We start from the raw sequence: 27482 nt of genomic DNA, 5'->3' as shown, positions 1-27482 counted from the left end.
TGTTGTGATAGAGCAAGAAAGGGAGAGGAAGACTAGGGGAAGATGGAATTTTGTCTATAGACACCCTGTCTATAGATGGAAGTGTGTGTTTGTGTGTAGAGTGCTTCATCTTAGAATTTAAGCGAGGACAGAATCTAAAGTAGTTATCATCATGATTTTATCACACAAATGCCAGCTCAGGAAATCACTTGCAGATATGGAACTGAAATGTGAACTTGATATTATCAACAATGTACAGTTTTTGCAACAGCAAAAGCAATACTTTTATTCTTGCTTCATAAAAAGAACTGTAAGGCATTTAACAGTTCCCGTATCTAATTACTGCTGCAGTTATTTGATGGAAGCAAGTGTGGGAATCAGAGGAAATTCCACTCCTCTATATTACAGTAGAAATGCAGTTAAAAGTGAAATGTGTAGATTTTATTTCTCGGTTCAAGAAAGACGGAAACAAAACAAAAAAAACCATAAACGTATTTTATGTAAAATGTAAAAGCCCATTCCCAAGTTCCATTCCATTATTTGGCTATGACCAAGAAACAGCCTGCAGAGCAAGGTTTTGAAATAACAGCGAGATTCTGTTGAATCAGAAAAAATACAAATCCACAATTAGAGTGAGTGAACATTGCTTAATGATCAGGAAGGATGTGCTTCCAACTGAATGCAGCATTTGCTCCATGGGTTAACATCTTGACTGGTGGCTTAATCATTTGCCATTTCTTCTCTTCTTTAAGCTCTTCACAGAAACACATGCCCAGCGAAGGAATCTAGTAAAGCAGAAAAGATTTCAAGATGGTTTTGTTTTTTTATTAAGGCAAGAAAGGAAGTTACCCCATATAAGTCAGCACCGCCATGAGGTAACTGAATAGTTTTCATTATCCAAGAGTGTTAGGGGCAAGTCACTTCAGACGTTTAAAAGCAACAAATAATAGCTCACAAGGGCTTGAAGGAGTGAAGGTTATTTAAGCAGCATAAAGTGGCTCAGATGATCTATTAATTATGCTGTGGGTCCCTCTTTCTTCACTAACAGCACTAAGGATATTGTCAGCCAAATTTTAGTAATTTTCAAGGGTAAGGGGGAAAGCATAATTCACTTGACTCCAAATTAAAAGGATTAGGTATCAAGCGAGGGTAATGACTGACCTCTGCCTGAAATCCTGTTGTTCTATTACCCACATGTGTACACTCAACTGCTTCGATCGACGGAACTGGCACCATTACAGGTGCCACATAATACCCATTTCACATTTGTAAGAACTTTAATGTTTAGTGTTGCAGCCCCTGCCCTTTGGAACTTCCTGCCCATTGACACCAAACAGCCACCTTCACTGTACTATTTTCGGCGCCTGCTAAGAAAGCTGAGGTAATTTTAATCGGTTTTAATACTTGTATGCTTTAAGGTATGGTTATGAATCCCCCCCCCCAGTTTTATTGTTTTATCTTTTTGTAAATGCCTTTGAGATTTTGTTTTATTTTCACAATCAAGTGGTGTCTAAATGTTATGAAATAAATAAAATAAAATATTGCTAGGTGAGCAACCAGTCTGATTTGGCACAAGGCAGCTTCTTCTCTTTCTAAGAGCGAACATGTACACACTATGAATGCAGAGCAGAAACACAGAAAACTGCTTTATACAGAATCAGACCACTGGTTCTTCTAACCCAGTACTATTGACTTTCACTGGCAATGACTCTCCAGGATCTTGGGGGGTGGGGTGGGTTTTCCAGCCCTTCCTTGAGATGCCAGGGATTGAATACCAGACGACCTGCATTGCAAAGGATGTTCTCTGCCACTGAGCTATGGTCCTTATGGCAAGAAAAGTCTTAATTTCTGATGATTATGCACATAATAGGGGCAAACAAGCTTGAACAACCAAGTTATTTCAAGCCAGTGTGGTTGGAATGTTGGGAAACAACCTGGGAGACCAGGGTTTCAGATCCTCACTTGGCCTTGAAGCTCGGGGGGGGGGGAGCTTGGACAAGTCCCTGCCTCTCATCCTAACCTGCTTCACAGGGTTGTTGTATGGATTAAACAAGGGGAGGGAAAACCACAAATGCAATAGATAGGGAGAGCCTTACCTTTCGAATGAACTGGGGAAAGTCACCACTCTCTCTGGCAGGAAGACCCAGTAATGGTCGAGTGAGGGAATCTAGAGATGAGCCATGGCCAACAACCAGGATGGTGCCTATTGTTAGAAATGGATCTCCTTAGAGTAGTTTATTAAAGTACTGCAGGGGTGGGGAACTTCAGTGCTGAAGGAGGACAAATGCAGCCTTCCACATTTCCCTATCTAGCCCTTTGGACTCTCCCCAAGCCACCCATCTCACTTGTGCTACTTTGCACCTCATTGAGTTCTTTTGCCAGGCTGGAATGTGCCCTTGTGTTCAAGCAGTGGTCCTTGCTTGCCTGGATGAAGGCTAAAGAGGGGTGTATGAGGAGTGTGTGTAGAAACTAGCCTACAGTGGAAAGGTAAAATTTACATTCATTGCTCTGCTCATTTTTGCCTCTGGCCCCTCCCAACATTGTTATGTGGCTCCTGGAAGGTTGCTGAGAAAGGAATGCGACCTTCAGTCTGAGATGATGATGATGATCATCATCATCTATTATTTATACCCCGCTCATCTGGCTGGGTTTCCCCACCCCTGAAGGAGTAGCAGTGGTGCTTGAGAACCTTCAGGCCTGCACATGTTCTAGCTTGCCTATATTTTGGCTGCCATAAAGGCATTTTTTAAATAGCAAACTTGTGCTTGTGATTCTGTCCTTGAAGATTCAAAGCAATGAAATCAAGAGTTACCATAGAGTTACCTTCGGTTGCACAGGAGCCAACAATCTGTTTTATACTTGCAGAGCATCTGTTCACATAGTCTTCATAGCCTTCGGATGCCATCAGAGAAGAAAGAGGAAAATGACACCTGTTAACAAAATCCACTTGGTTAACATTTGTTAGCTCGAAGGAAATGTTAGGCTTGGAACATTTGAATGCCATTCCAGGCTCCATCACGTAACCTGCTTTAGGAAATTGTTCATTTAGAGCATGAGTGGGGAACCGTATTTAGCCAGTGGGCCAGATCCTTATCTCCCCCAACGCTGTATGGGACAACTTCCAGGTAGGCAGAACCACTCACCTGATGTCATCATGATGTCAGGTGAATGATACCTGCCAAAAGTCAAATGAGGTTGCTGTAGCTACTAAGCTGACTGGCAGTAACAGCAACCCCCTTTAAGAGGCACTTTCAGCACCTTTGAAAGAGACTTTATGTAGCTGATCAGTGGTTATAAAGGGAAACCCCTTTATAACCAGGGGGTAGAATCTATAGAACACGTCCTTCTGTTTTGTAATTGATTTGATGGAAGACAAAACCCCAAAGGTATTGCTGTTAGTGCCTAAATTTCTATCAGTAGTGGTGAGAGCAAGAGAAAAACTCAGCATCTGAAACAGCATCTTCATGGACTAGCTTGAAATGATTGTAAAGGTAAAGGTAGCTTTATATAATAGTTTTTATGTTACCCTTTTGAATCTGTTTTTCTCTGAGATTCTTGTGTTTTGGTCTATTGGCGGTAATAAATGGATTGATTTGATAAGGGGAACAAACAACAAAGAAAAGTATTTTTCCAGCAAGCCTTCCTCGCAACCTTATGCGATTTGATGAGCAAAACATGCCCTGGCTGCCCTGAGGTCACTGAAGTATAGAAGTTGTTGGGATTTGTAGCCCCCCCCCCCCCAATAAACCCTGTATAAAATTTATTTTATTATTTTGTTTTATTAATTAATTTTCTATCCTTCCAAGGTGCCCAGGGTTGGAAAACAGCGTTGTTGTAAAACTGCTTTTGATAAAAGGGTGGGGGGCGGGAATAATTTTGCTAACAACTCCCTTTAAAGCTGAGGATGTTGTTCTGTGCTGAGTCATACAACAAACAGATAAGAGTTGTTTTCCCACCTCCCTTCCAAAGCACACATACGGTCAGCCAAAGTCATTTCTTTTTATCAGCTGAACAATTTCCACAAATGAATCATTCACCGCCAACTTTGGCCAAATGGACTCCAAGAGGAAGCTACGAGGCTGCAACCGATGCTGTGCTCCTTATTGTTTCCTGTTCTGTTTGAGGTTTTGCAGACTGCACTGAACCACAGAACTCCATTGCCACAGAGGGTTAAGAAAGAGAATACTAAGCACGGTTGATGAAAGTGCAAGAATAACTACTTTTTACAAAGTATGCAAGCTTTTTGTACCTATAATATATGGTGGTATTATTGTTCAGAAATGTGATTAAACGTAGAATCCAAGCTGCTTTGCTTCTGAAGTGACTCCACCAACACCCATCATCGCACTAGCAGCGACTGCTCTTGATTCTTCCCAAACAGTTGCTTGTTATGTGTTTCTTTTTAAAACGTGTTACGTTTACTTTGATATATTCTGCAACTAGCCTAGATCAAGGGTAGTTTGGGGGGTCTGATCTGGATCCCCGAGCCATTTTTTCTTGCCTCTCTGAAGACCTCACTAATTTTAGCAGCAGTGGCAAAATGAAAATAAAAGAAAGTACACACAGTGCTAGGATAAGTGGGGCTCAGTGAATGGAAGGGGGCATGGAGCAGCTGGGGGGTGGGGGACACAGTGTGCCTGTGTCTACGTGTCTGCCTCAGAGTACATACATGAGAGAGTATTGGATGCGTAAGAGATAACATTCCCCTTGGGCAAATAAAGCTTAGTCATAGATAATATAACAACATTATACACTATAATGGAAGTACTATCAACCTCATTGATTTAAGAGATCTCGGTTTTCTCCTACCCCTCTCCCCCCAAACCCTAGTTGCAATGGAGACAAGACTACACTTCCCTTCTGCTGTCCAGCTCATTAAAAGAGGCATTGGTTTATTGCACTGGAAGAGCTTGTTTCTATGCTCTTGTCTGCATACTGTAACGGAGCATAGAGTTGGCCTTAGGTGCCCAAGCCCAAGAAGACCCTGTCTCCTTGGTTCAATGACCTCCTCTTACACCATACCACTTGCTTTTTCCAGCCACTGGTGCTGCCTCTCTTCAGCAGCAGGTTATAGATTTTCTTACAGTTAAGGGATATAGACATTTTGCTAAATAATAAGTAAGTTAAATAAATAAGGGCATCACTTAGACACATAGGACTTAAGAACACAAGAACAGCCCTGCTGGACCAGACCAATTATCTAATTCATCTAAATTCTGTTTCCAGCAGTCGCCATCTAGATGCCTTCGAAAAGTACATAAGCAAGGCATAAAGGCAACAACCCTTCCTCAATGTTTATCAGCCAACAATTGGTTTTCAGTTGGGCAGAAGCAAGGAATGGGTTTTCCTCTCTTGCTCCTGGTCCTAAGGCCAACAGCACAAATGTGGGCCCTCGGCTTCTAGCGCTAGCATAGCCTTGATCTAGCAAGGAACACAAGCAAAGGAATTACTCCACACTTGCAGAGATAAGTGAAGCATCCATTTCCAGATCTGCCTCTCACAGGATATTGTAGTAGCCACTAAACCACAATGACAACAGGAGCAAATAGAACTGGGCTGAATTTCTTAGAAGTTGGCTTGCAGTACTCCCATCTAATTCCCGACTGTAGTATTAAATGATAAATACTACATCTGATAATGAATAGAGACTATTCTACCTGAGGCAATAAGAACACACTTGCTACATTCTGTTAATTCTGATGACCATAAAGAGAAGTGTTTGGTTCAGCACTGGGTAGTCACTCTTTCTTAGTCACTCACATCATAACATTTAGGCACTCTTCTGGAAACATGCTCATGGTTTGCCTCACTCCAGACGAACCGTGAGCTGTAACCAAGGTTTGTTCTTGGTTTCCCACTTGTGATTTGGCTGGTGGAGGTTCAGACAGAACGCTAAGCCAAACCATGGCCTAACCATGAGCAGCTTGGCAGCAGCATTACTGGGGGAAGCAGTACAGTGAAACCTGTACATTTGCCCATTCACTCTAAGCCATGGTTTGGCTTAGTATTATATAATAACTGGGTTTCTATAACTGCAGCACTTACTTGTATGTGGTATCTATACTGTAATTGGCCTCTGTCAATTCTCTCTGTGTCATAAAAGAGGGAACAGCTGTGCTTATCTCCCATTTAGTCCATTCAAAGAGTCCAGGTTCTATACAAATCTTGGCTTTTTGTTCCAGTTGAAGCCCTGCAATGATCAAAGCCGATATTAAAACAAAGAAAATCATATAGAACCTGTTTAAGACCAAATCTTGCATTCAATAAATATTTCAAAAAGTCTTATGAAAAGTCTTATGTGGTGTGATCTGGAATAAGTAATGGAATAAGTAAGTTAATTATTTTGTCTGACTGTTTCTCTCCTTGAGAAAAACAGCTCTGTTCTCCCTCTGCAGCAGTAAAAATGCCACAGTAAAAAATTAAGGCTGCATGCACACCCAAAGAATCCTGAAAAATGTAGTTTTCCCCAGTATATAATTCCCAGCACCCTTAACAAACAACAGTTCCCAGGATTTGTTGGGGAAAAATATTTATTTTATTTATTTCATGAAATTTATATACCACTTGATTGTAGAAAAAAACCCTCATAATGTGCTTTATATGTATGGTGTGCATACAGCCTATCACAACAACCAAATCAACTGCCTGAACTGGCTTTCTCACTTTGCCTAGTGGTAGAACTGGTCCTGAGAAAATGCTTCTCCTTAAAAATAATTGAGAGGCCAGCACACCACTTCAGCCTTGATTGGTTCCATACATCCCTTCTGTCAGAAAGGGTCACTTACCTTCTAATACATATTGAGAAGTTTGGATACAGCGTAGTGCTGGGGAAGAGTAGACACAGCTAACTACCACTTCCTTCTCGAGCAGGGCTTCTCCTGGGAATGAGGAAGCACAATAAAATCCTTCACAAAAAGAAAATATGGGTGCAATGCATGTTCATATGGATTGTGGGTGGGGGGTTTTCATTCCCATATGTATTGTTTCATGTTCTAATATACAATTGAAATGGATGGACTCACAAGGGATGCTTTCTGAATTAAGAAGCAATGAAGAAGAACTACTAGAGTCTTTGTGGAAATTGGGTCGAAATTTATGATTCTCCTTAAACAATTCTGTAAAGGGTGCCATTGTATTCACACCTATTTCTGTTCAACACTGAGCTACTGTTTGTCTTTCTACTAGTGTTGCCCCAAATTACAGCCCTTGTGAGCTGCTATGTTGTTGCTCTTCCAAAATTAAGCTGAAAGTGAAATTAAATGGAAGTTCCATGGCCCACACAAGCACTTCATAGAGTGCTATATTATCCGGTAATTCATTTCTGCCCTTACCATTATTATATAGAATGAGGTGGTCATTCTCTGCCTTAAAAGCTGGTCAGCAGCCCCAGGCCATTCCTCCTGAGCCCCCCAGCCATTTCCCTCAGTTGGAGGAGAAAGCTGTGTGCACCATGCCAGGTCCTATGCTTGCCTAAGCTAGCTTGAAGCCTTCAGTTACAGTGGAGAACACTTTCCTATCACCAGTGCTGAACTTAGGTTTGGAATTGGGGTGGGCATCTTGTTCTTTGCCTCAATATATCTTTTGCCAGCCCTGAGCTACACCCTTCTCCATGACCAAGATCTTCCACCTTGTCAGCAAAGGCACCCAGATACATCCGGCAGTGTTGCCGAGAAGAAGTTGCTTGTTTAAGTTTTGACCAAAGTTTGGTTCATGCAGGCTTATGGTTAAACAAGATGCTACTTTCTGGTGAGAAACTTTGCTGTCATTAATGAGGATAAGATCATGGATTGAGGGCACCTGTGTTATCCAGTATGAACTGGACTTAAATGCTGTTATGGTGGACAAGCTCATTGTGGCTGGATACCTTCATGGTGAGATAGCACGTCCACCTTACAGTTCTGGAAAGCTACTGCCAGCATGGAAAAACTGAACCACCAAGCCCTTCTTTCTGTTGTCCCAACTTCTCTTTAGCTTACCTATTAGTCTAGACTGGAAAATACCACAACATGATAAAGGAGGATCATATTCAAAGTTCTTGATGCTATCTTTTCGATTTGGTAGACTGGTGGGGTAATTGAGGTCAGCTCGATGATATTTTCCTGGAACAAATTCAGAATGCTTTTACAACTAATGCCAGAACTTCCACAGCAAATCTAATTTTATTTCTCTTAGGCTTGCTTTTAATCCATTATGGCCTAGGTGTCCTTAGAATGCCACCACTACTACAATCTCAGTTCCCCACCCATCCAATAGAGTCATAGAATCATAGAATTGTAGAGTTGGATGAGACCCCAAGGGCCATCTAGGCTAACCCCCTGCAATGCACAAATCTCAACTAAAGCATCCATGACAGGTGGCCACCCTGCCTATGCTTAAAAACCTCCAATGGAGGAGAGTCCACAACATTCTGAGGGAGTCTATTCCATTGTTGAAAAGCCCTCACAGTCAGAAAATGTTCCTGATGTTTAGTCAGAATCTCCTTTGTGTGGTCAGGTGGAGTTCCCCAAACCCCAGGCAGCCCCTGAGTGGAATAATGGCACAAGACAACGTGCTATGGGATTAAAATTGGCCACAACTTAGATTCAGATGTAGGGAGACCTTGGCTCGGGTATTGGGCGTTTATCCTTCCCAGCCCCCAGCCGGGGATCTGGGTAACCTCAGGGTTATCCAGCATGTGAGGGGATTGGGCTAGCTCTGGAGAACATATGTTCAAGCAGATAGCCCGCCCCCCTGTTCGCCGCCACTGGAGGGGGAGGGCAATGACAACCTCGGTGTATGGCTAATGCCTCCCCCAAGACCCCTTTAATGGGAACCCTGGTATTGACGCCGCAATGGGGGCGTGGGGTCACCGCCCCACGCCCCCCCCCATTTAGGAAGATGACTAAAGGATTCCACCCAAGGCCTGCACCCACCAAAGCCCTTCAACAGCGGCCTTGACATAGCAGCGCCTGCGTGCCTGTGGAAAAGAGGTTAACCTGCAAAGTAAGCGATAACTGAGGGAGAGGAGGGTGGGAGAAGCTCAGGAGCCGACTGCTGTTTCCCAGGTAAGCTACACCCTCTATTGTGTGGGATGGGTAGTCCCTCCCCTTACCTGGCCGATCCCCTGACAACACCTTCCCAGGCGGGATTGGGAGGCTGACTGGGTAGGCGGAGACCTCAGGTATCCAGCCAGGGAAGGTGGCGCCAGTCCGAACTGCCAGGTGCTGCTCTGGGATCAAAGGGGGCTGTGCGCGACCACACAAAATGTGCATCCTATTTGATGTGGGGAACAGTCATTCTTGTAACTTGAATCCATTGGTTCAGGTCCAACCCTCCAGAGCAGGAGAAAACAAGCTTGCTCCATCTTCCATGTGACAGCACTTTAGATATTTGAAGATGGCTATCTGATATAGTCTCAGGCTAAAATACCCAGCTCCTTCAACTGTTCCTCATAAGGCTTGATTTCCAGATCCTATCTTAGCCTAAGTTTACTGATTTTAGAGTTCCAGTTACAGGTGGGTAGCCGTGTTGGTCTGCCATAGTCAAAACAAAATCGAAAATTCTTTCTAGTAGCACCTTAGAGACCAACTGAGTTTGTTCCTGGTATGAGCTTTCGTGTGCATGCACACTTCTTCAGATACACTGAAACAGAAGTCACCAGATCCTTAAATATAGTGGGGGAGTGGGGAGGGGTATTACTCAGAAGGGTGGTGGGAATGGGTGATAGGCTGATAAGTGTGGAAAACCTGTTGACGACTCTAAACGGCTGCAATTAGTCTTGCAGGGAAAGGCAAGGGGTGAGATGGCTGAAGATGGCTTTGTTATGTATAATGAGATAAGAATCCAATGTCTTTGTTCAAACCAGGTTTCTCCATGGTTTTAAGTTTGGTGATTAGTTGCAATTCAGCCACTTCTCTTTCCAGTCTATTTCTGAAATTTCTTTGTATTAAGACAGCTACTTTGAGATCTTTTATAGAATGTCCTGGGAGATTGAAGTGTTCTCCTACTGGTTTCTCTGTCTTGTGATTCCTGATATCAGATTTATGTCCATTTATCCTTTGGCGTAGGGTTTGGCCTGTTTGTCCAATATAGAGAGCTGAAGGGCACTGTTGGCATTTGATTGCATACACAATGTTGGAAGATGAGCAATTAAATAGTCCTGAGATGGTGTGTTTGATGTTGTTGGGACCAGTAATGGTGTTATCCGGGTTTATGTGGCAGCAAAGTTGGCATCTGGGTTTATTGCAGGCTCTGGTACCAGTGTCCATGTTGAGTCCTGTTTTTGTATTATTGTGGGTGAGGAGCTGTTTGAGATTGGGTGGCTGTTTGTATGCGATGAAGGGTCTTCCTCCCAGAGCTTGAGAAAGAGAACTGTCATTGTCTAGGAGAGGTTGTAGATCTCTGATGATGCGTTGTACTGTTTTAACTTGGGAGCTGTATGTGATGACTAGTGGTGTTCTGTTAATAAACCCAATATGCCATAAACTAGTGGTGTTCTGTTAATAAACCCAATATGCCATAAAGCCTGCAATAAACCCAGATGCCAACTTTGCTGCCACATAAACCCGGATAACACCATTACTGGTCCCAACAACATCAAACACACCATCTCAGGACTATTTAATTGCTCATCTTCCAACATTGTGTATGCAATCAAATGCCAACAGTGCCCTTCAGCTCTCTATATTGGACAAACAGGCCAAACCCTACGCCAAAGGATAAATGGACATAAATCTGATATCAGGAATCACAAGACAGAGAAACCAGTAGGAGAACACTTCAATCTCCCAGGACATTCTATAAAAGATCTCAAAGTAGCTGTCTTAATACAAAGAAATTTCAGAAATAGACTGGAAAGAGAAGTGGCTGAATTGCAACTAATCACCAAACTTAAAACCATGGAGAAACCTGGTTTGAACAAAGACATTGGATTCTTATCTCATTATACATAACAAAGCCATCTTCAGCCATCTCACCCCTTGCCTTTCCCTGCAAGACTAATTGCAGCCGTTTAGAGTCGTCAACAGGTTTTCCACACTTATCAGCCTATCACCCATTCCCACCACCCTTCTGAGTAATACCCCTCCCCACTCCCCCACTATATTTAAGGATCTGGTGACTTCTGTTTCAGTGTATCTGAAGAAGTGTGCATGCACACGAAAGCTCATACCAGGAACAAACTCAGTTGGTCTCTAAGGTGCTACTAGAAAGAATTTTCGATTTTGTTTTGATTTTAGAGTCTGATGCATAAGTTGCACAGCCCCTGAAAATGCTGCTTTATTAATTCATGATGAACCCATTTCAAACTCAAGGCAACTTGGGAACTCACAGAGAGATCATTTCCATTCTCAACAGGGTTTCCAGGGAGCAGATGGGCTAATCATTTTTGCTTGTTCATTACTGTTAATATGATACTGGTACATTGCTTTAGGTCAAATCTGCTGTATCAGATCCCCAACCTTCTACTTACCATCTGCATCAAAACACTGCTGGAGCCAAGACTTCCCAAACACTTGATCTACCCTTTCTCCGTGGCGAATAATCAAGAGGCGTTTTGGGACTGTGCTTTTCCCAGGGAGCTGGAAGAAATTGCATTTCAACTCTGCTCATTAAAATAACAGAAACTTTTAGATAACAAGAAGTTTAAATGAGCAGAAGTATTATTCACACCATGCTGCACTGGCATGGCCTCTACAAAATGGCACCTCTATAAGTTTTAAATGCATCAACCACTGACACTCTTGTCCAGGGGTCCCAAACTTAGACCCAGGGGCCGGATGTGGCCCAATGGCTTTCTAAATCCAGCCCACAGACGGTCCGGGAATCAGCATGTTTTTACATGAGTAGAATGTGTCCTTTTATTTAAAATGCATCTCTGGGTTATTTGTGGGGCATAGGAATTGTTCATATTTTTTTCAAAATATAGTCCGGCCCCCCACAAGGTCTGAGGGACAGTGGACCAGCCCCCTGCTGAAAAAGTTTGCTGACCCCTGCTCTTGTCACTAGGACAAATAGTGCAAGTTCAGATCGTGGTAAGAATGCAAGAATTTCCATGTTAAATCAAAACAAAGTCTGGCTTATGTAGTGTAGCAGGACTGGGGAATCTGTGGACCTCTAGTTGCTGGGGAATACAACTCTCATCATTCCTGGCCATTGGCCATGCTGGTTTGGGTTGATGGTAGCTGGAGTCCAACAACATCTGGTGGGAACCACATTTTGTCCCCAGCAGAATTTAACCAGCTGCTTCTAAGAGGCTCACGAGTAGGGTGTGATGTATGCTGCCTCTGAACATGGATGTTCACATTTAGCTATCATGGCTAGTGGTTGTAACATAGCTAGATATGCTGGATGGTTGAGATTCTCACAATGCCGATCCTCTGCTCTGCTGCTGGTTGCTGCTGCCCAGGAGGACTCCCCTGCCTGAGTGCCTGAGGGCCCCGTTCCTGCCACTCACCACCTGGCCCAGGGCGGGGCCTGGTAAGGCCATAAAAGGACTGCTGCTGCCTCTGCTCTGCTGCTGGTTGCTGCTGCCCAGGAGGACTCCCCTGCCTGAGTGCCTGAGGGCCCCGTTCCTGCCACTCACCACCTGGCCCAGGGCGGGGCCTGGTAAGGCCATAAAAGGACTGCTGCTGCCTCTGCTTTGCTGCTGGTTGCTGCTGCCCAGGAGGACCCCCCTGCCTGAGTGCCTGAGTGCTGCTGCTGTCCAGCTCTTTTTTAAATGTTTTTTTTTTCTTTTTTTTTCTTAAATGTTTTAAAATGTTTCTATTATTATTATTATTTCCTTTCATCTTTTTAAGTTTTCTTGTTGTGGGGGTGGGATAGATGTTTAGTGGGGTTTTGAGTTTTGTATAATTTTGGTTACTTGTAATTTTTATAGTTTTTGGTTTGTATTATTGTGTTTTGTTTTCTGTTTTTATATAGGTTTAATTTTGTTCTTAAGGGGTGGGGTCAGGGCTGCCTGGGAGGGGGTCCCGGCCAACAAAATGGCTGGGGCAGGTTCCACAGGGTGGGATGCACTGGGACAACCGATCTCAGTGATCACGGGCAGGAGGAGGAGTTACGCTAAGACCAGACCATGTCATTGCCGAGGAGGCAGGTTTAGTCGTTGTCTGAGGACTATTCCTGCCTCCGGGTCTGGTCCTGACCGGACGGATACTGGATTCAGCAAGGGATACCCACATGACCTGAAGATGCTGCTGTGCAATGCCAGGTCAATGTTGAATAAAACCACTGCCATCCACGACTTGATTGTGGATGGTGGACTTGACCTGGCATGTGTAACAGAGACTTGGTTGGATGAAGCGGATGGGCCTGTCCTTGCCGCTGCTTGTCCACCAGGTTTCTCTTACGCACAGCAACCCAGGCCATCTGGGCGGGGAGGGGGGGTTGCAGTGATTTTTAGGAAGTCATTAGTTTGCACCAGGCGTCCTATTGGGAAGACCCAGTTCTCTGAGTGCATGTTCTGGAAGTTGGGCAATAGGGGCAGTACAGGATTCCTTTTGGTGTACCGACCTCCCCGCTGCACCAAGGATTCCCTGCCCGAGCTGCTTCAGGTCGTGGCGGATGTTCTCCTGGAGTCACCTAGTTTGGTCGTCCTAGGGGATTTTAACATCCATGCCGACACGACCTTACAAGGGGCCGCTCGGGACTTCGTGGAAAGCATGGCCTCCATGGGGCTGTCCCTGAATAAGTCTGGTCCAACTCATAGCCGAGGACATGCCTTAGACCTGGTATTCACCTCTATGGATGTTGGTGATCTGACATTAAAAAAAAGTGAAACTAAAGAAGTGCCATGGTCAGATCACTTCCTGGTGCAACTGGACTTCTCCGCAACCCTTCCCCTCTGCAGGGAGGTGGGACCAATTCGGATGGTCCGCCCCCGCCACTTAATGGATCCAAATGGTTTCCAGAGAGTGGTAGGGGATACTTTATCCCATGTTGATGGCCTTTCAGCCGATTCCCTGGTGGCCCGCTGGAATGTGGAGCTAACCAGGGCTATTGACTGTTTGGCTCCGAAGCGCCCTCTCCGGTTGCATGGAGCCCGGACAGCCCCGTGGTTTTCCCCGGAGCTGAGGGCGATGAAACAATCGTTGAGACGGCTAGAGCGCCGGTGGCAGAAAACCCATTCTGAATCCGACCGAACACAGGTTAGAGCTCAACATCGAGCCTACCAAGTGGCGATAGCGACGGCGAAGAAGACTTTCTTCGCCGCCTCTATTGCATCTGCGGAAAATAGCAGCAGGAGACTCTTTCAGGTGGTTCGGAATCTATCGGAGCCACCTTCGTCATCGGGGCCTGGTAGGGACCCCAAGATCTCCTGCAATGCGTTTGCAAAGTTTTTTGCAGATAAAATCGCTCAGATTCGGAAAGAGATAGACTCCACCGTGGGAGCAGGGCCAGGGCGGGAGAGTGCCAGAGTCCTGTCTAGTCCAGTTGCGTGGGATCAATTTCAGTCTGTTACCTCCGAGGATGTGGACAGGCTGCTTGGACGAGTGAAACCAACCACCTGTCTCCTTGATCCTTGCCCATCCTGGCTTATAAAAGCTAGCCGGGAGGGGCTGGGCGATGGGCTGCGCGGGGTGGTGAATGCTTCCCTCTGTGAGGGAGCCTTCCCAGCCCCGCTGAAAGAGGCGGTCATTAAACCGCTTCTTAAAAAAACATCTTTAGACCCGGCCAATATGGCCAACTATCGCCCAGTCTCAATCTACCATTCTTGGGCAAGGTGATTGAGAGGGTGGTTGCTGAACAACTCCAGGCACGCCTGGAAGAAGCGGACCATTTGGATCCCTTCCAATCGGGATTCAGGCCTCACCATGGGACTGAAACCGCCTTGGTCGCGCTGGTCGATGATCTCCGGCGGGCTAGGGACAAAGGTGAGAGCTGTTTCCTAGTTCTGCTGGATCTCTCAGCGGCCTTTGACACCATCGACCATAACATCCTTCTAGACCGGCTAGAGGGGTTGGGAGCTGGAGGCACTGTTATACAGTGGTTCCGCTCCTTCCTCCTGGGCCGTGTTCAGAAAGTGGTGGTGGGGGATGAGTGTTCAGACCCCTGGGCTCTCACTTGTGGGGTGCCTCAGGGTTCTGTCCTCTCCCCCATGCTTTTTAATATCTATATGAAGCCGCTGGGAGAGATCATCAGGGGGTTTGGGCTGGGTGTTCATCAGTATGCGGATGATACCCAGCTCTACCTCTCTTTCAAATCAGAACCAGTGAAGGCCGTGAAGGTCCTGTGTGAGTGCCTGGAGGCGGTTGGAGGATGGATGGCGGCTAACAGATTGAGGTTGAATCCTGACAAGACAGAAGTACTGTTCTTGGGGGACAGGAGGAGGGCAGGTGTGGAGGATTCCCTGGTCCTGAATGGGGTAACTGTGCCCCTGAAGGACCAGGTGCGCAGCCTGGGAGTCATTTGGACTCACAGCTGTCCATGGAAGCGCAGGTTAATTCTGTATCCAGGGCAGCTGTCTACCAGCTCCACCTGGTACGCAGGCTGAGACCCTACCTGCCCGCGGACTGTCTCACCAAAGTGGTGCATGCTCTGGTTATCTCCCGCTTGGACTACTGCAATGCGCTCTATGTGGGGCTGCCTTTGAAGGTGACCCGGAAACTACAATTAATCCAAAATGCGGCAGCTAGACTGGTGACTGGGAGTGGCCGCCGAGACCACATAACACCGGTCCTGAGAGATCTGCATTGGCTCCCAGTACGTTTCCGAGCACAATTCAAAGTGTTGGTGCTGACCTTTAAAGCCCTAAACGGCCCTCGGTCCTGTATACCTGAAGGAGCGTCTCCACCCCCATCATTCAGCCCGGACACTGAGATCCAGCGCCGAGGGCCTTCTGGTCTGTTCCCTCACTGCGAGAAGCAAAACTACAGGGAACCAGGCAGAGGGCCTTCTCGGTAGTGGCGCCCGCCCTGTGGAACGCCCTCCCATCACAGGTCAGGGAAATAAACAACTACCTGACATTCAGAAAAAACCTGAAGGCAGCCCTTTTTAGGGAAGTTTTAATGTTTGATATTGTTGTATTTGGTTTCTGTTGGAAGCCGCCCAGAGTGGCTGGGGAAATCCAGCCAGATGGGCGGGGTACAAAATAATAAAATTATTATTATTATTATTATCTCCATTCTGAATTTGGGGTTGCTTTTATGATAAATCCACCAAAAGATAATGTAGTCTAGAAGTACAAAACAGTCTATTAAAGCAACATGCCTTTGCACGCTGACTACAATAACTGCTTGCCTTGTGGAGATCTGAATATAATGCATAAGAAAGCCCTGAGGCAGGGACAGGAAGCCTGCGATGCTCCAGATGTTGAACTACAGCTCCCATCACCCCTGACCATCAGCCATGCTGTCTGGGGGTGATGGGAATTGAGGTCCAACAGCACCCAGAGGGCCACAGGTTCCTATCTCTTCCCCAAGGTTTTGAAAACTGGTTCACTTCTGAAAACAGAAATCCTTTTGCCTAGGCAGGTTTTCTTTATGTTACACTTCATGTGATGTTGAAACCCCAAAACTGTATAAAATTTTACTTGCGCAAACCTATTTTGTACAGCAGCTTTTCTTACACTAGCACTCATACACACTCCATAGGATGAAGACATTCACAAGCCAGTTACCTGAAGAGGAAGCGTTTGCCTGCATTTCTTAGCAAAGGATTTGGGTTTTTCAGTTTATTGCAAGACTCATTTTTATTCTTAGAATGCAGAGTGAACATATATTCTCTGTAAAAGAAAATTGGATGCCAATGACTGAGAGGAATAATAACATATTGGAGAAATCCAGGCTCACCCTTCTTTTTGAAACCAAACACAAAGTCCACACTATGTGACATTAAGACCACCCCCAGGCTGACCAAACCCACTGACCTCTGCAAAGAAGGTTGAGCCCACAATGGTTCCCTAAATGACAATACGGCAGACTGTAGAAATAGATAATCTATTAATATAGCCAATGTATATTTCCAGGGATATTTGCTATATTGTGCTCCCAATTTTCTTACATGGTAAAGAGGGCAGCCTCTTAAAGTGCCACTTTCCTTGTGATTTATGGAGATGTATGGTGGTTGTGTGACATCTGTTTATTTACAAATATTCAAGCTGAGTGTGGAAGAAAAACAAGCAGTTAGAAGGACCTTGTTAGAAATACTGTGTTAGTGTCAAGGTCTGAGAAAGATAATGCTAGCCTCTAGAGCAGTGTTCCTCAACCTTGGGTCCCCAAATGTTTTTGGCCTACAACTCCCATCACCCATAGCTAGCAGGACCAGTGGTCATGGATGATGGGAGTTGTAGGCAAAAATATCTGGGGACCCAAGGTTGAGGAACACTGCTCTAGAGTGCTTGGTAAGACAAAGCTAGTCCTTCAAACATCTTGAAAGAATGCTAGCTTCTAAGGCACATTGAAAGATGATACTTGATAATTTCTAGAGCACTTAGAAAGGCAATGTATGACATAGGATACAAAATAACCCTACCCAATGATCTAAAATGTGGTCTAAATCACCATTTAAATCCATCTCAGCCAAATGAAGAGAACTAATCACTCTGAAACTTATCTATATATGGTACCTAACACTATGGAAGCTGGCACTGTTGACACCCAGAAACCTCATCTAAATGTTGGAGAGGCTACACCTCCATAGGCACATACCTCCACATGTGGTGGGAATGCCCCAAAGTTGAATTGTCTTGGATATCAGTGCTGCAGGAAATCTCCAAAATAACAAACAGGTAAGAAACACAATTCAAGAACTAGCCCTATTTCTATTATATGATCTGCACTGACATGCTAAAGATAAGGGATGCAAAGTCTGGACCCAGTTCTATTCATTGGCTGCTTTGCTATAATTCCTGACTTATGCAGCTTTTCTGGCACTTATGCAGCATGGTGGAATACTACATTATTGTGTATTATACAGTGATATAGCCGCACAGGGTTGATTTAATAACTAAAAGTGAGGGTAAATGCAACTCAACATCATTATAAGTGGAGAATGATATGGAATAGTTTGCACATAGCCCTTAGAAAATCTGAAGCTCAGTAATACTAACCTGTGTTTGGACCCAGGTATCTGACTCATTGGCTTTTTCTGTGTAATTTCAGGAACAAATCCCCGGCACCCAGTTCTGTGGGGGATGCCAATCACCCAACCTTCACAAACTTCTGTTTGCTTTGCCCGGTCACAATAAACCAGATCCCCAACACTCAGCATCAGTTTCATCAATGTTCTGAGGCTTATACTGGAACAGGGCCCTCAAAAGCTAAGAGAATTTGATTTAAAGAGAAAAAAGAAAAAAAAAGAACAATAATGTGAGATATGTTTTGGTCAGATCCAGGAAAAGCAGAAACATTGCTGACACCTGGTTCAACTTTATTTGAGACATTGAATCTGTTTATATTTGTAACAGGATAAACCTTAGGGCTCAATGAAAGAGAAGCTCACATGCTTACCTGTTCATGGTATAACTGCGGTTATCTGATTATGTTAATATGATGTGTCATGGAAAACAGCTGCTTATCACAAAATAGGTTAAAAGCCTTTTTCAGCTGAGCAACTCACCAGAAGGGTGAAACCGCTGCACTAGCTGGTGGGTCACTGTTGTTTCCCAGACACGGAGAGGGCTGAGGTAGTTGGTGCAGGGCAAATACACTGACGAACCAATACAGCTCCTCTGTTCAGGGCATTTGCACTGTACTGACCTCTCTGACACCTGACCCCTTTCCTCCTGGTAAGCTACAATGATCCATTTGCCAGGAAGCTAACATAGAGTTTCTACCCCACACAGCAAGCTGCTTCTGCCTTTCATATATTCTTCTCTGGTATATTCACTCAATGCACACTAAAAATAGGATCTTTTTTGGTATAAGACTAAACTGCAGCTTTAATTCAGAAAAATGGAATGGGAGTAAAAAACAACAACCCATGAATGGGTGAATATGTCATTTTTATTTATTTATCTCAGGTTCTCACTTTCCAATATTAAGTTCAATTCCCCACATTTCAATATCAATAAGCAATATTTTTAAAGTACTCATGAAAATTCACCAGCATTTAGTGCGATATTCTCCTAAATACACAGATTTGCACACATTTGCTTATAAATCAGTTTTGAAAGCAATTTCCCCATATACAATGTTTTTTTTTTGCATGTTACCATTCACTAATATATGCATTTATACACACACATATCATTTGTAAACTTTACTTGGCTGGAGAACTGCACTGCAAAATTCAGAGAAGTGCAAATTTGTGTTGTGGTTCACACATTGTTTTGAAAGTGCAAATTCCCTTTAAATGTGAACCGAATTGATATTTTCACCTACCCCTAGTGCTACATCTATCAGTGGTCTGAGAAACCCTGGCATAAACATTGTTAGCAAAACCAGGAAAATTTTGGAATCCGAGGCCTCTCTTTTGTGCAAGGGATCTGGGGCTCTCCAAGAAAATTCCTGGCATGCAAAATGACTTTTCAGAGTAGAATGCCACATAGCCAGACTAAAAGAAAGGATATCTTTCTGTTTCGTAATGAAAATAAAGTGATGCATTGCCAAAAGCTTATCACGAAGGTGAGCACTCTATATCTAACCAACTAAACACCCACAGAAAGCCCCCCCCCCCATTTCAAAGAGTAAGGTATCAAGTATGGGTGTTAATTTATTCAGAGAGCCTCCTCAAATTTCTGAGTTGAACCACACTTTTAACTTGGGGACTCTTTAAGGCTGGCTTCAGCTGTCCAAGTGGCTTCAGCTGTCCAAAAGCACACATGAAAACCAAAACTAGGGAAATGTCCAGAGCTTGAGAGGGGAGGAGATGGGTTGGAGAAGTGACAGATAGTTCATTTTGATGTACAGGTCTTGCTTTTAAACACAGTGAATTATTTTCCCCAGATATTCAAATCACAGCAATGTGGAAGAGGAAATTAAACACCGTTTGTGTTTCATGTGGATTTATGCAAGTTAATAGAGATATCTCCCTCCAAATCCTAAGGTTTGTGTCAGAAGCCCATCCCCCACCAACAAGACTTACTTACTTACTTACTTACTTACTTACTTAATTTATATACCACCCTTCGCCCAAGGACCACAGGGCAGTTTACAGTATAAAAACACAAAATACCTAACGTATAATAAAAACAAAACATTTTCTTCCTCTTGGAATAACAGAGTCCTTCCTGAGGGATTGCACTTTCCCCAACCTAGTCTTTCCTGGGGATCCACGCCCCTTTCTCATCTCTACATCCTATTATTCCTTTAGTACCCACCCTGAAAGAAGAAAGCTGCACTTACAGGAGGACAACTGCAGCTATCAATCTGAAATTCAGTAGATGTCCATCTCCTCAGATGGGGCAACATTGCTGGCAAATTCCACCCACTACTAACATAAAATAAAAAAGTTATACGCTTTTCTATAGTTAAAAAAAATTAACTTTAGAGGTGCTTTGAATCAAACACCTGAACGTATCTGCCTACATTAATCCAGTCAAAAGGGTTGCTGTGCCTGCAAATTTCACTCACTTCTGTGATTGGGGGATGGGGAGTAGAGCCATTTTTAGATACCCCATAATACTGAATTGGGGTTGTAGTAGGACTTTGCTTTTAACAGATCTAATTTGATTCCAAATAATGAATTGAACTGGAAAGACACAGAAAGGATCCAAAACAGATCAAGCTACTTTCCAAAACTACAGATATAGATATAAGGAAAACCTTGTGGTCAGTGCACATCCCTCAGTATCTTGTAGTGTACACACCTGGTAATGTAAAAGCGCATATCTCTGGAATACAGAACTGCTGTCCACTGGCAGCTTTGCTTAGAATTGACTGACTTTGCCAGTTGTTCCAAAGTCTTTTGATGGTGAGGGTAAAATTTGTTGGCCAATGTAAGATGGAGCTGCTTTGTTGAAGGTTTTACACAGCAATCTACAACAACAACAACATAACAACACAACAACGTCAAATAGTATTGAAGGATGAAATTAGTTTTTACTCTATTATTCCCAGCTGTATTCTATAATTTTTTTTTACTATGCTGAAAAAGTCATTAAAAAAATGCATTATAGCTCCAATTTATGGTGCAATCCTATGGGTGTCTACCCACTGAATTCAATGGGATTTACTTCCAGGTAAGTGGGTAGGATTGCAGCCCTAGTACACACAAGCAGTTACACACGTGCAGGCTCCAGTGCACTCACAAAGCTACACACAAGAAGGGGCTGCCTGATGCTGCTTGATGTCAGAAAAAAGACGACCTGTACAATATGTAAACTCATGCAGAACTTTTCGTGACACTGAAATGGAGAGGGCAGCTTCTCTGCTTACGTGTGCCAACATGAAACAGGGAAAATCTCAACAGTGACAACGAGTTTGTCAAAGTAGTTACCTGCTAAGACGATAGCCTCTGAAGCAAAAGCTGCAGCAAACGACTTGAGGACATTTGCAGGGCTGTCGCTAATGAAGAAGCCAATGTAGGTGCTGGAGGAGTGTAGTGATAAGGAAATGATTGCCGGGAAGTAACCAGAAAACCTGTCGCCTGCTCTTTTCAAGGCTTCGTACAAGCCATCAACTTTTTGGTCTTCACACTGAAATAAAACCCACCAGTTACAGGCTTTCAATGGACCCCCTTGCCACAGGCAGATTCATAAACTGCACCATTTGCAAATGGGATCTGCAACAAAACTCTGCAGTGTTAAGTGTTTCAGCAGCCATTTCCTCTTCCAAAAGACTCCATTACGGTCACCCACCCACCTGCTTTCCCACATACTCTCAAAATGTTCAGTTGACCTTTCAGGGTCACTGAGTATGTTAACTCATATTAGCCAGTTTTAGCCCCCCCCTTTAGAGGTTTTTCCCCTAAAGGTTTTTTTCTCTTTTCTTTTGGCAATTCTATAAAGCTTGGAGCTTCCCCAGGTTGTCTGATACCTGCCTCTTGAAAATCAGTGGTATTTTTTGGCTAAGTAAGCAACAACACTCATTCCTGAACAGTGGAAATAGATGAAATGGCACACTTAAGATAATGAGAACAAGGCACACAACCAAGTGAAAATGGATGGATTAAAAAATGGCAAGCACTGCTGTAAGGTCCTTATGGTGGTTACTCACGAGTAACGAGGCAGACACTCTGGCATGTCTTTTATCAGATTTATTGTGCAAACTATTTACAGTGCAGAGCAAACAAGTTCACAGCCATCTCAGTCACTTGCAGAATCCGGGAGTGTCCCCTTCCGGCTACGTCCCTAACCTAAGAATTTCAGGACCCCGAGTCTCCTCCTCCCCTCCTTGCGTTTCATTCCTCTGCGCAATTGGGGTGCTGAAAATGTCGTACCTCACGCCTGGTCAGCCAGACGGGATGAGGCGCTGGGGCTCTCTCTCCACTGCATCTCCAAGCCCTTTCCCCACCAGGCTGCCCATTTCCCTCTCCTCCCCACTAGAGGCATTGCTGCTTCTGGAAGAGGTACTGCTGTCCAGGTGGTGTCGGGGCTCTCTGTATTCTGGCAGAGCCTCAGCCCCTCTCCCACTGCCCGATGGCAGTTCCCTGACAACTGCAAATAGGTTCTGGGGCTGACCCTTGGCTTAAATTGAGAGACTTCAGTCATTGTCATCACAATAAATACTTGGTTCACTCACCGTAAAGAATTCAGAAAGTGTGATGTGTGGGAAAACTTCATGGGCTTTGTTTTTCCCACATTGGTTTTTGCTTTCTTTCCAAAATTCCATCAGTGTGTCATTCAAAGCACCCGTCGGGCACAATAGAGGGCATATTCCTGAGGAATTGGGTCTTCCAGTGAGGGATCATTGCAGTGAGAATGCAACCTACAATGTAGAGATGAAGTTATAAACTTATGACAGTCTTCTGCAAGAGCTGGTTCACACTTTATGTACCTAGGCTGCATCACCTGGGAAGACAGGCGAACTAATGCCAGTGTACTGGAAGAAGCAAAGATCACCATTTCAAAGCAATGATTCTTCAACATCAACTTCATGGGAAACACTGGCCTGCGAGTGCTCCAATTAGAGAACAACCTTTACCAAAGGTGTCATGGGTTTTGAAGATGCTTGAACTCAGGACGAAAGGAAGATACACACTAAGATGAAGACACGCTTGGCAAACCCTCACCATGATCAACTCCTGCCTGGAAACCTATGTCCCCACTGTGGAATGATATATGGATCCAGAATTGGCCTCCACAGTCACTTACGGACTCACTTTTAAAACCATGTTTATAGAAGACAATCTTACTCGGCTGCGAGCAATCGCCAAAGAAGAAAGAAAGGATGTGATCTTAAAGCGGTGGGGAAACTCCCCACCAGTTTCTTTTTTCAGCAGAGGTGGTGAAGACTAGTTGGGCTCAGGTGTGGTAAACATTTCATTGCAGGATAGAGTGGTGTCCGCCATCCTAAAGAGGCTGTACTGCTGGCTGGAACTGATGTGTCAGAGCACCATTTGCCCTAACAGGCCAGCCACCATTGTCATTCACTGCCTGGTTGCAGAGGAGTGGGGGAGGCACCAGCTGGGGAATCCCCAAGGGAAGAAGGCTCAGGGCCAGGGATTGATAGTAAATCTAACATGCTGCCATACTGAATTTTCTCATTCCATTGCTGAAATATATATTTGAGTTTGCTGCGATTTTGTAGCATCATTTCCTACAAAGTCAGATACAGTGTAGGGGGAACCCCCCCCCCGGCAAAAGATGGAACAATACCCTCAATTCATGTCATGAGAAGTACAGCTTTTGCACACTCACCACTTTGCGGCATCTTCTGCTGTCTTTTGCCCAGTGGCTGCCAAAGCTTTTAGCCTGAGGAAAGTACAATGAACCCACTATGTGAGAACAAAACCACAATCACACTTGAACAGTATCCTGCACTTCTGGTATTTGGCTGTGGGGAAGTTTTTGAACATAATGACTTTCTGCATCGGCTAAATTTAGATTCTGAAACCAAGAATATGGCTGCCTATCTTGCGTTTTAACAAGTTGTGAGATTTTCCACTTTCCAAATACCAGGACTTCCACCTGAATAAAGAAATTGTAGTTGATTCGGCATAATGGGTTTTGATTCATTAACTGATCAGTTTTGCTATTCCAGCCCTGCCAGACACAAAGAACCATGAGATTCAGCAAACCCCCAAACAGACAAGATGAGCAAAATGGAATAACAGCAGTAGAAAGGTTTGCTTTTGTAGAACTCCAGATTTTGTAGGACTCTGACTCCCATCTGCCCCAGCCAGTATGGGCAATGGTCAAGCAAAACTGAGTTGTAGTCCAACAACATCTAGGGCGCCACATATTCCCCATCCCTAGTCCACAGAGAAGATTACAATGGATAAATATGGCTTTTGCTGAGACAGAGAAGTTGTGTGTATGTGGCCTTGGCAGCTGGACTGACAGGAGGTTGTGAATGGCTTCATGAATTGTTAATAGAGATGGATGAGAAATCCAATTCATTTCATGTTTTAATAAGAAATTATCTAATTTGCACTTTTTGAACCAATACAGAATCTGAAACACAGGTATCTCTCAAAATTCATAGTTCCCAGAATTTTACAATTAAGTTCTCCAGCTAAATAATATTTACTAAAATGCATACATTAGGGAGGAGTGTGCAAAAATAAACAAACAAACCCACATACATTAGTGAAAAATAACAAAAATGCATTCTATTTGGGAAATGGCTTGCAAAAATGTATATACAGTATTAATCAAAACTATATACAAACATGTGTTTATAAGAAAATCACCATAAAATGCTAAAGAATATTCATTAGGATTTTTTTGCAAATAATAATATAATTGCAGATTGCAGCAGAAATGTGAAGAACTGAATATAAGATTGGAAAAATGAGAAACTTAGAAAATCGAAATTGACACGATCATTCACCCTTAGTCGATAATACTTTCATTCTCACAAATTTGTCAATGACTCAACTATCATTATGAAGAAAGAAGCACCCATTGTTTTGGTTAAAAGAGGCATACATGACAGGAAAAGGGGAGTGCCTCTTCTCAGGTACAATCTCCATCTCCTGTGATGCTGTGGTTTCTTTTGGTAAGCAATGATGTTAAAAATAGTTCAAGTTTAAAAATCTATTTCCTGTTTAACTGGGGAAACTTTTAAATCTATGTGAAGATTTTTTAATCAACTAAATGTTGCAGCCTTATATGCTTAAATGTTACACCCACTCTTCTGTGCGTCATCCTCTTCCCTCTCTTCATGGTTTTGTTCCTGTGACTGTAAAAGCAGCCTGACATGAAGACATTAAACTGGTGAAGCTTTCTCCATCATTTTACCTCCCTGAAATATTTAATCTGATTAATTTCTGCATGCCAGATTACCATTACAGACACCATACCAGGATCACTGAAAAGTGGCAAGCCTGCAAAATGTTTCCATGTTGAATGTTGTGTATGCAAAACACTGCTTGTAAAAACACTGCTCATGTGTGATCATACAGTTCCATTCATATGAGAAATAAGCAAAGAGTCCAGGGCTTGCCGATCAGAAGGTCAATGGTTTGAATCCCCGCAATGGGGTGAGCTCCCGTTGCTCGGTCCCAGCTCCTGCCAACCTAGCAGTTCGAAAGCACATCAAAGTGCAAGTAGATAAATAGGTACTGCTCCGGCGGGAAGGTAAACGGTGTTTCTTTTGCGCTGCGCTGCTGGCCACATGACCCGGAAGCTGTACGCTGGCTCCCTCAGCCAGTAATGTGAGATGAGCGCCACAACCCCAGAGTCGTCTGTGACTGGACCTAATGGTCAGGAGTCCCTTTACCTTTACCTTTTTACCCAAGTACTAGAGACACAAAGTTTTAAAAGAGATCAGAAGAAAATCCTGAGTGTGTAACTTCAGAACGTGTGTAATTCTTTTCCTGTTCCCTTTTCTCGTGTGTTTCAAATCACAAGCCATTATTTTAAACTGTAAACCATCTTGAGTTCTTGGGCAGAAGGACAACATATAAATATAGGCAGTACAGTAAGAAAGAATAAAAGCAAGCAAATGTGGCATTCAATTTGAGCTACTCTGACACACAGATCTTATTTGGGAACCATAATTTGGAAACCTATTGCATGGCTGCCACTATCATAATTTAAAAAAGTGAATTGCATGGTATTCTCTCCTAAACATTTCTATCCTCTCTCAAGTGAGCAGCATGGACTTGTGTGCAAAACACACACACCACACACACACACACACACACATCCCATAGTCCTTAGCAAGGTGCTCTGTGCTTTCTGCTGCTCCATCCATCTCAGTGCCCCAGTGTCACAGGATTTTAAACCACCGCAAAAATGGTTACTGCTCCAGCTTGTGTAGAAGCTACCACCAGCTAGGCCTCCCTCAAATGCCACCAGGAGACATGACTAAGCACCATTAGTTAGATTAGGGAGCTCATTGAAAGGCACTAGGGAATGCCTATCTTTTTAAAACATTGTGTAGAGAGCTTAGCTGCAAGTGCCACATAAATTATATATTAGAGTTAATACTATTAGCATTATTATTAAGCACCCTGAGAGCTGAGATTCCCCACAGAAGTAATTTATTTCATAGTGCATTTATTATTATTATTAGTAGTAGTAGTAAAGGTACCGTAGTTGTCGTATACAGCCCTATAACCGCAGGTCTCAGGGCGGTTCACAACATAACATCACAATATAAAAACACAAGCTAAAATAAACCCCCAACTATTCTGGGGTTTCAGGCTCCCTTACAGCTCTTGCCATGGCAAATCTGACACAATATACAGAGGCAACGTACTGGTCAATACAATACAGGACTTTATGGTAAAACTATGCCAATAATCTCCCTCAACAGGTTTGTTAGAGGAAATCTAAGCATACCCATAAGTCTCTTGTGATACCCAACCCAAGAGCCGAGCTTGCTGCAATACAGAAGGGGATGTTCTGTGATGTCGATGGCTCCACACAGTCTTTTAGCTTACAGATTAAACTTTTCAAACAGATCAGAGAGGGCTATATGGCAATGTAACTCCAGAGGTACTCACGCTGTGTGTACAGGGAACTCAGCGGCCAAAAGAGGCTCCAGTAAGGACTGGGTCGTTCTGTTTTTGTACTTGTTCAAGATCTTGGCGTAGAGCGGTGTCTCGGCCTCTGCCATCTCTTCTCTTTCTCTTTTGGGAATGCATGTAAGACAAACACAGAGAAAAAGTGGGGAGGCAGAGTCTGTGAAGATAAAATCAAAACCTCAAAACCTCCTCCGATCTTTTTGACACAAGCTGATATCCTGTTTTTGCAGCATGTTGTAGCTCTTACAATTACTACTGTAAGTAGGCTAGAAGGGAAAAACTGAATACCACACACAGGACAGGTCCCATGTGAGCTGCAAATGTCTATATACTGCAGTGCTATATGTAATTCTGTGACATATATCAACCAACTATAGCCTATCAACATTTCCTGGGTCATAATTCATTTTTACTCCAAAGGAATACTGAGTCAACATTAATGGTATTCTTGTGCTGGATGTTTGTTGGTGTGATGGCCTGGGACTCGGGCTCGGACTCAGAACCAG

The 27482-nt window shown here is 43.8% G+C and overlaps 1 protein-coding gene across 1 annotated transcript; it reads right to left on the bottom strand.

Annotated features, from left to right (window-relative positions):
- Window positions 1-148: 148 nt before the first annotated feature.
- On the bottom strand, window positions 149-27482 carry UBASH3A (ubiquitin associated and SH3 domain containing A). The gene is given in 18 exon segments (XM_033147078.1): window positions 149-764; window positions 2076-2182; window positions 2803-2909; window positions 6025-6169; window positions 6765-6857; window positions 7956-8078; window positions 11429-11563; window positions 16596-16686; window positions 18014-18057; window positions 18060-18171; window positions 18173-18217; window positions 20680-20876; window positions 21337-21535; window positions 22581-22702; window positions 22705-22766; window positions 23699-23752; window positions 26956-27081; window positions 27403-27482. Coding segments are annotated over 18 exon segments (1911 nt in total). The 5' UTR covers window positions 27414-27482; the 3' UTR covers window positions 149-626.

The sequence above is a fragment of the Lacerta agilis genome, chromosome 4, assembly GCF_009819535.1.
Source record: "Lacerta agilis isolate rLacAgi1 chromosome 4, rLacAgi1.pri, whole genome shotgun sequence".
Lineage (NCBI taxonomy): Eukaryota > Metazoa > Chordata > Lepidosauria > Squamata > Lacertidae > Lacerta > Lacerta agilis.
The sequence above is the reverse complement of the archived record's forward strand: the minus strand, read 5'-3'. Positions and strand labels throughout refer to the sequence as shown.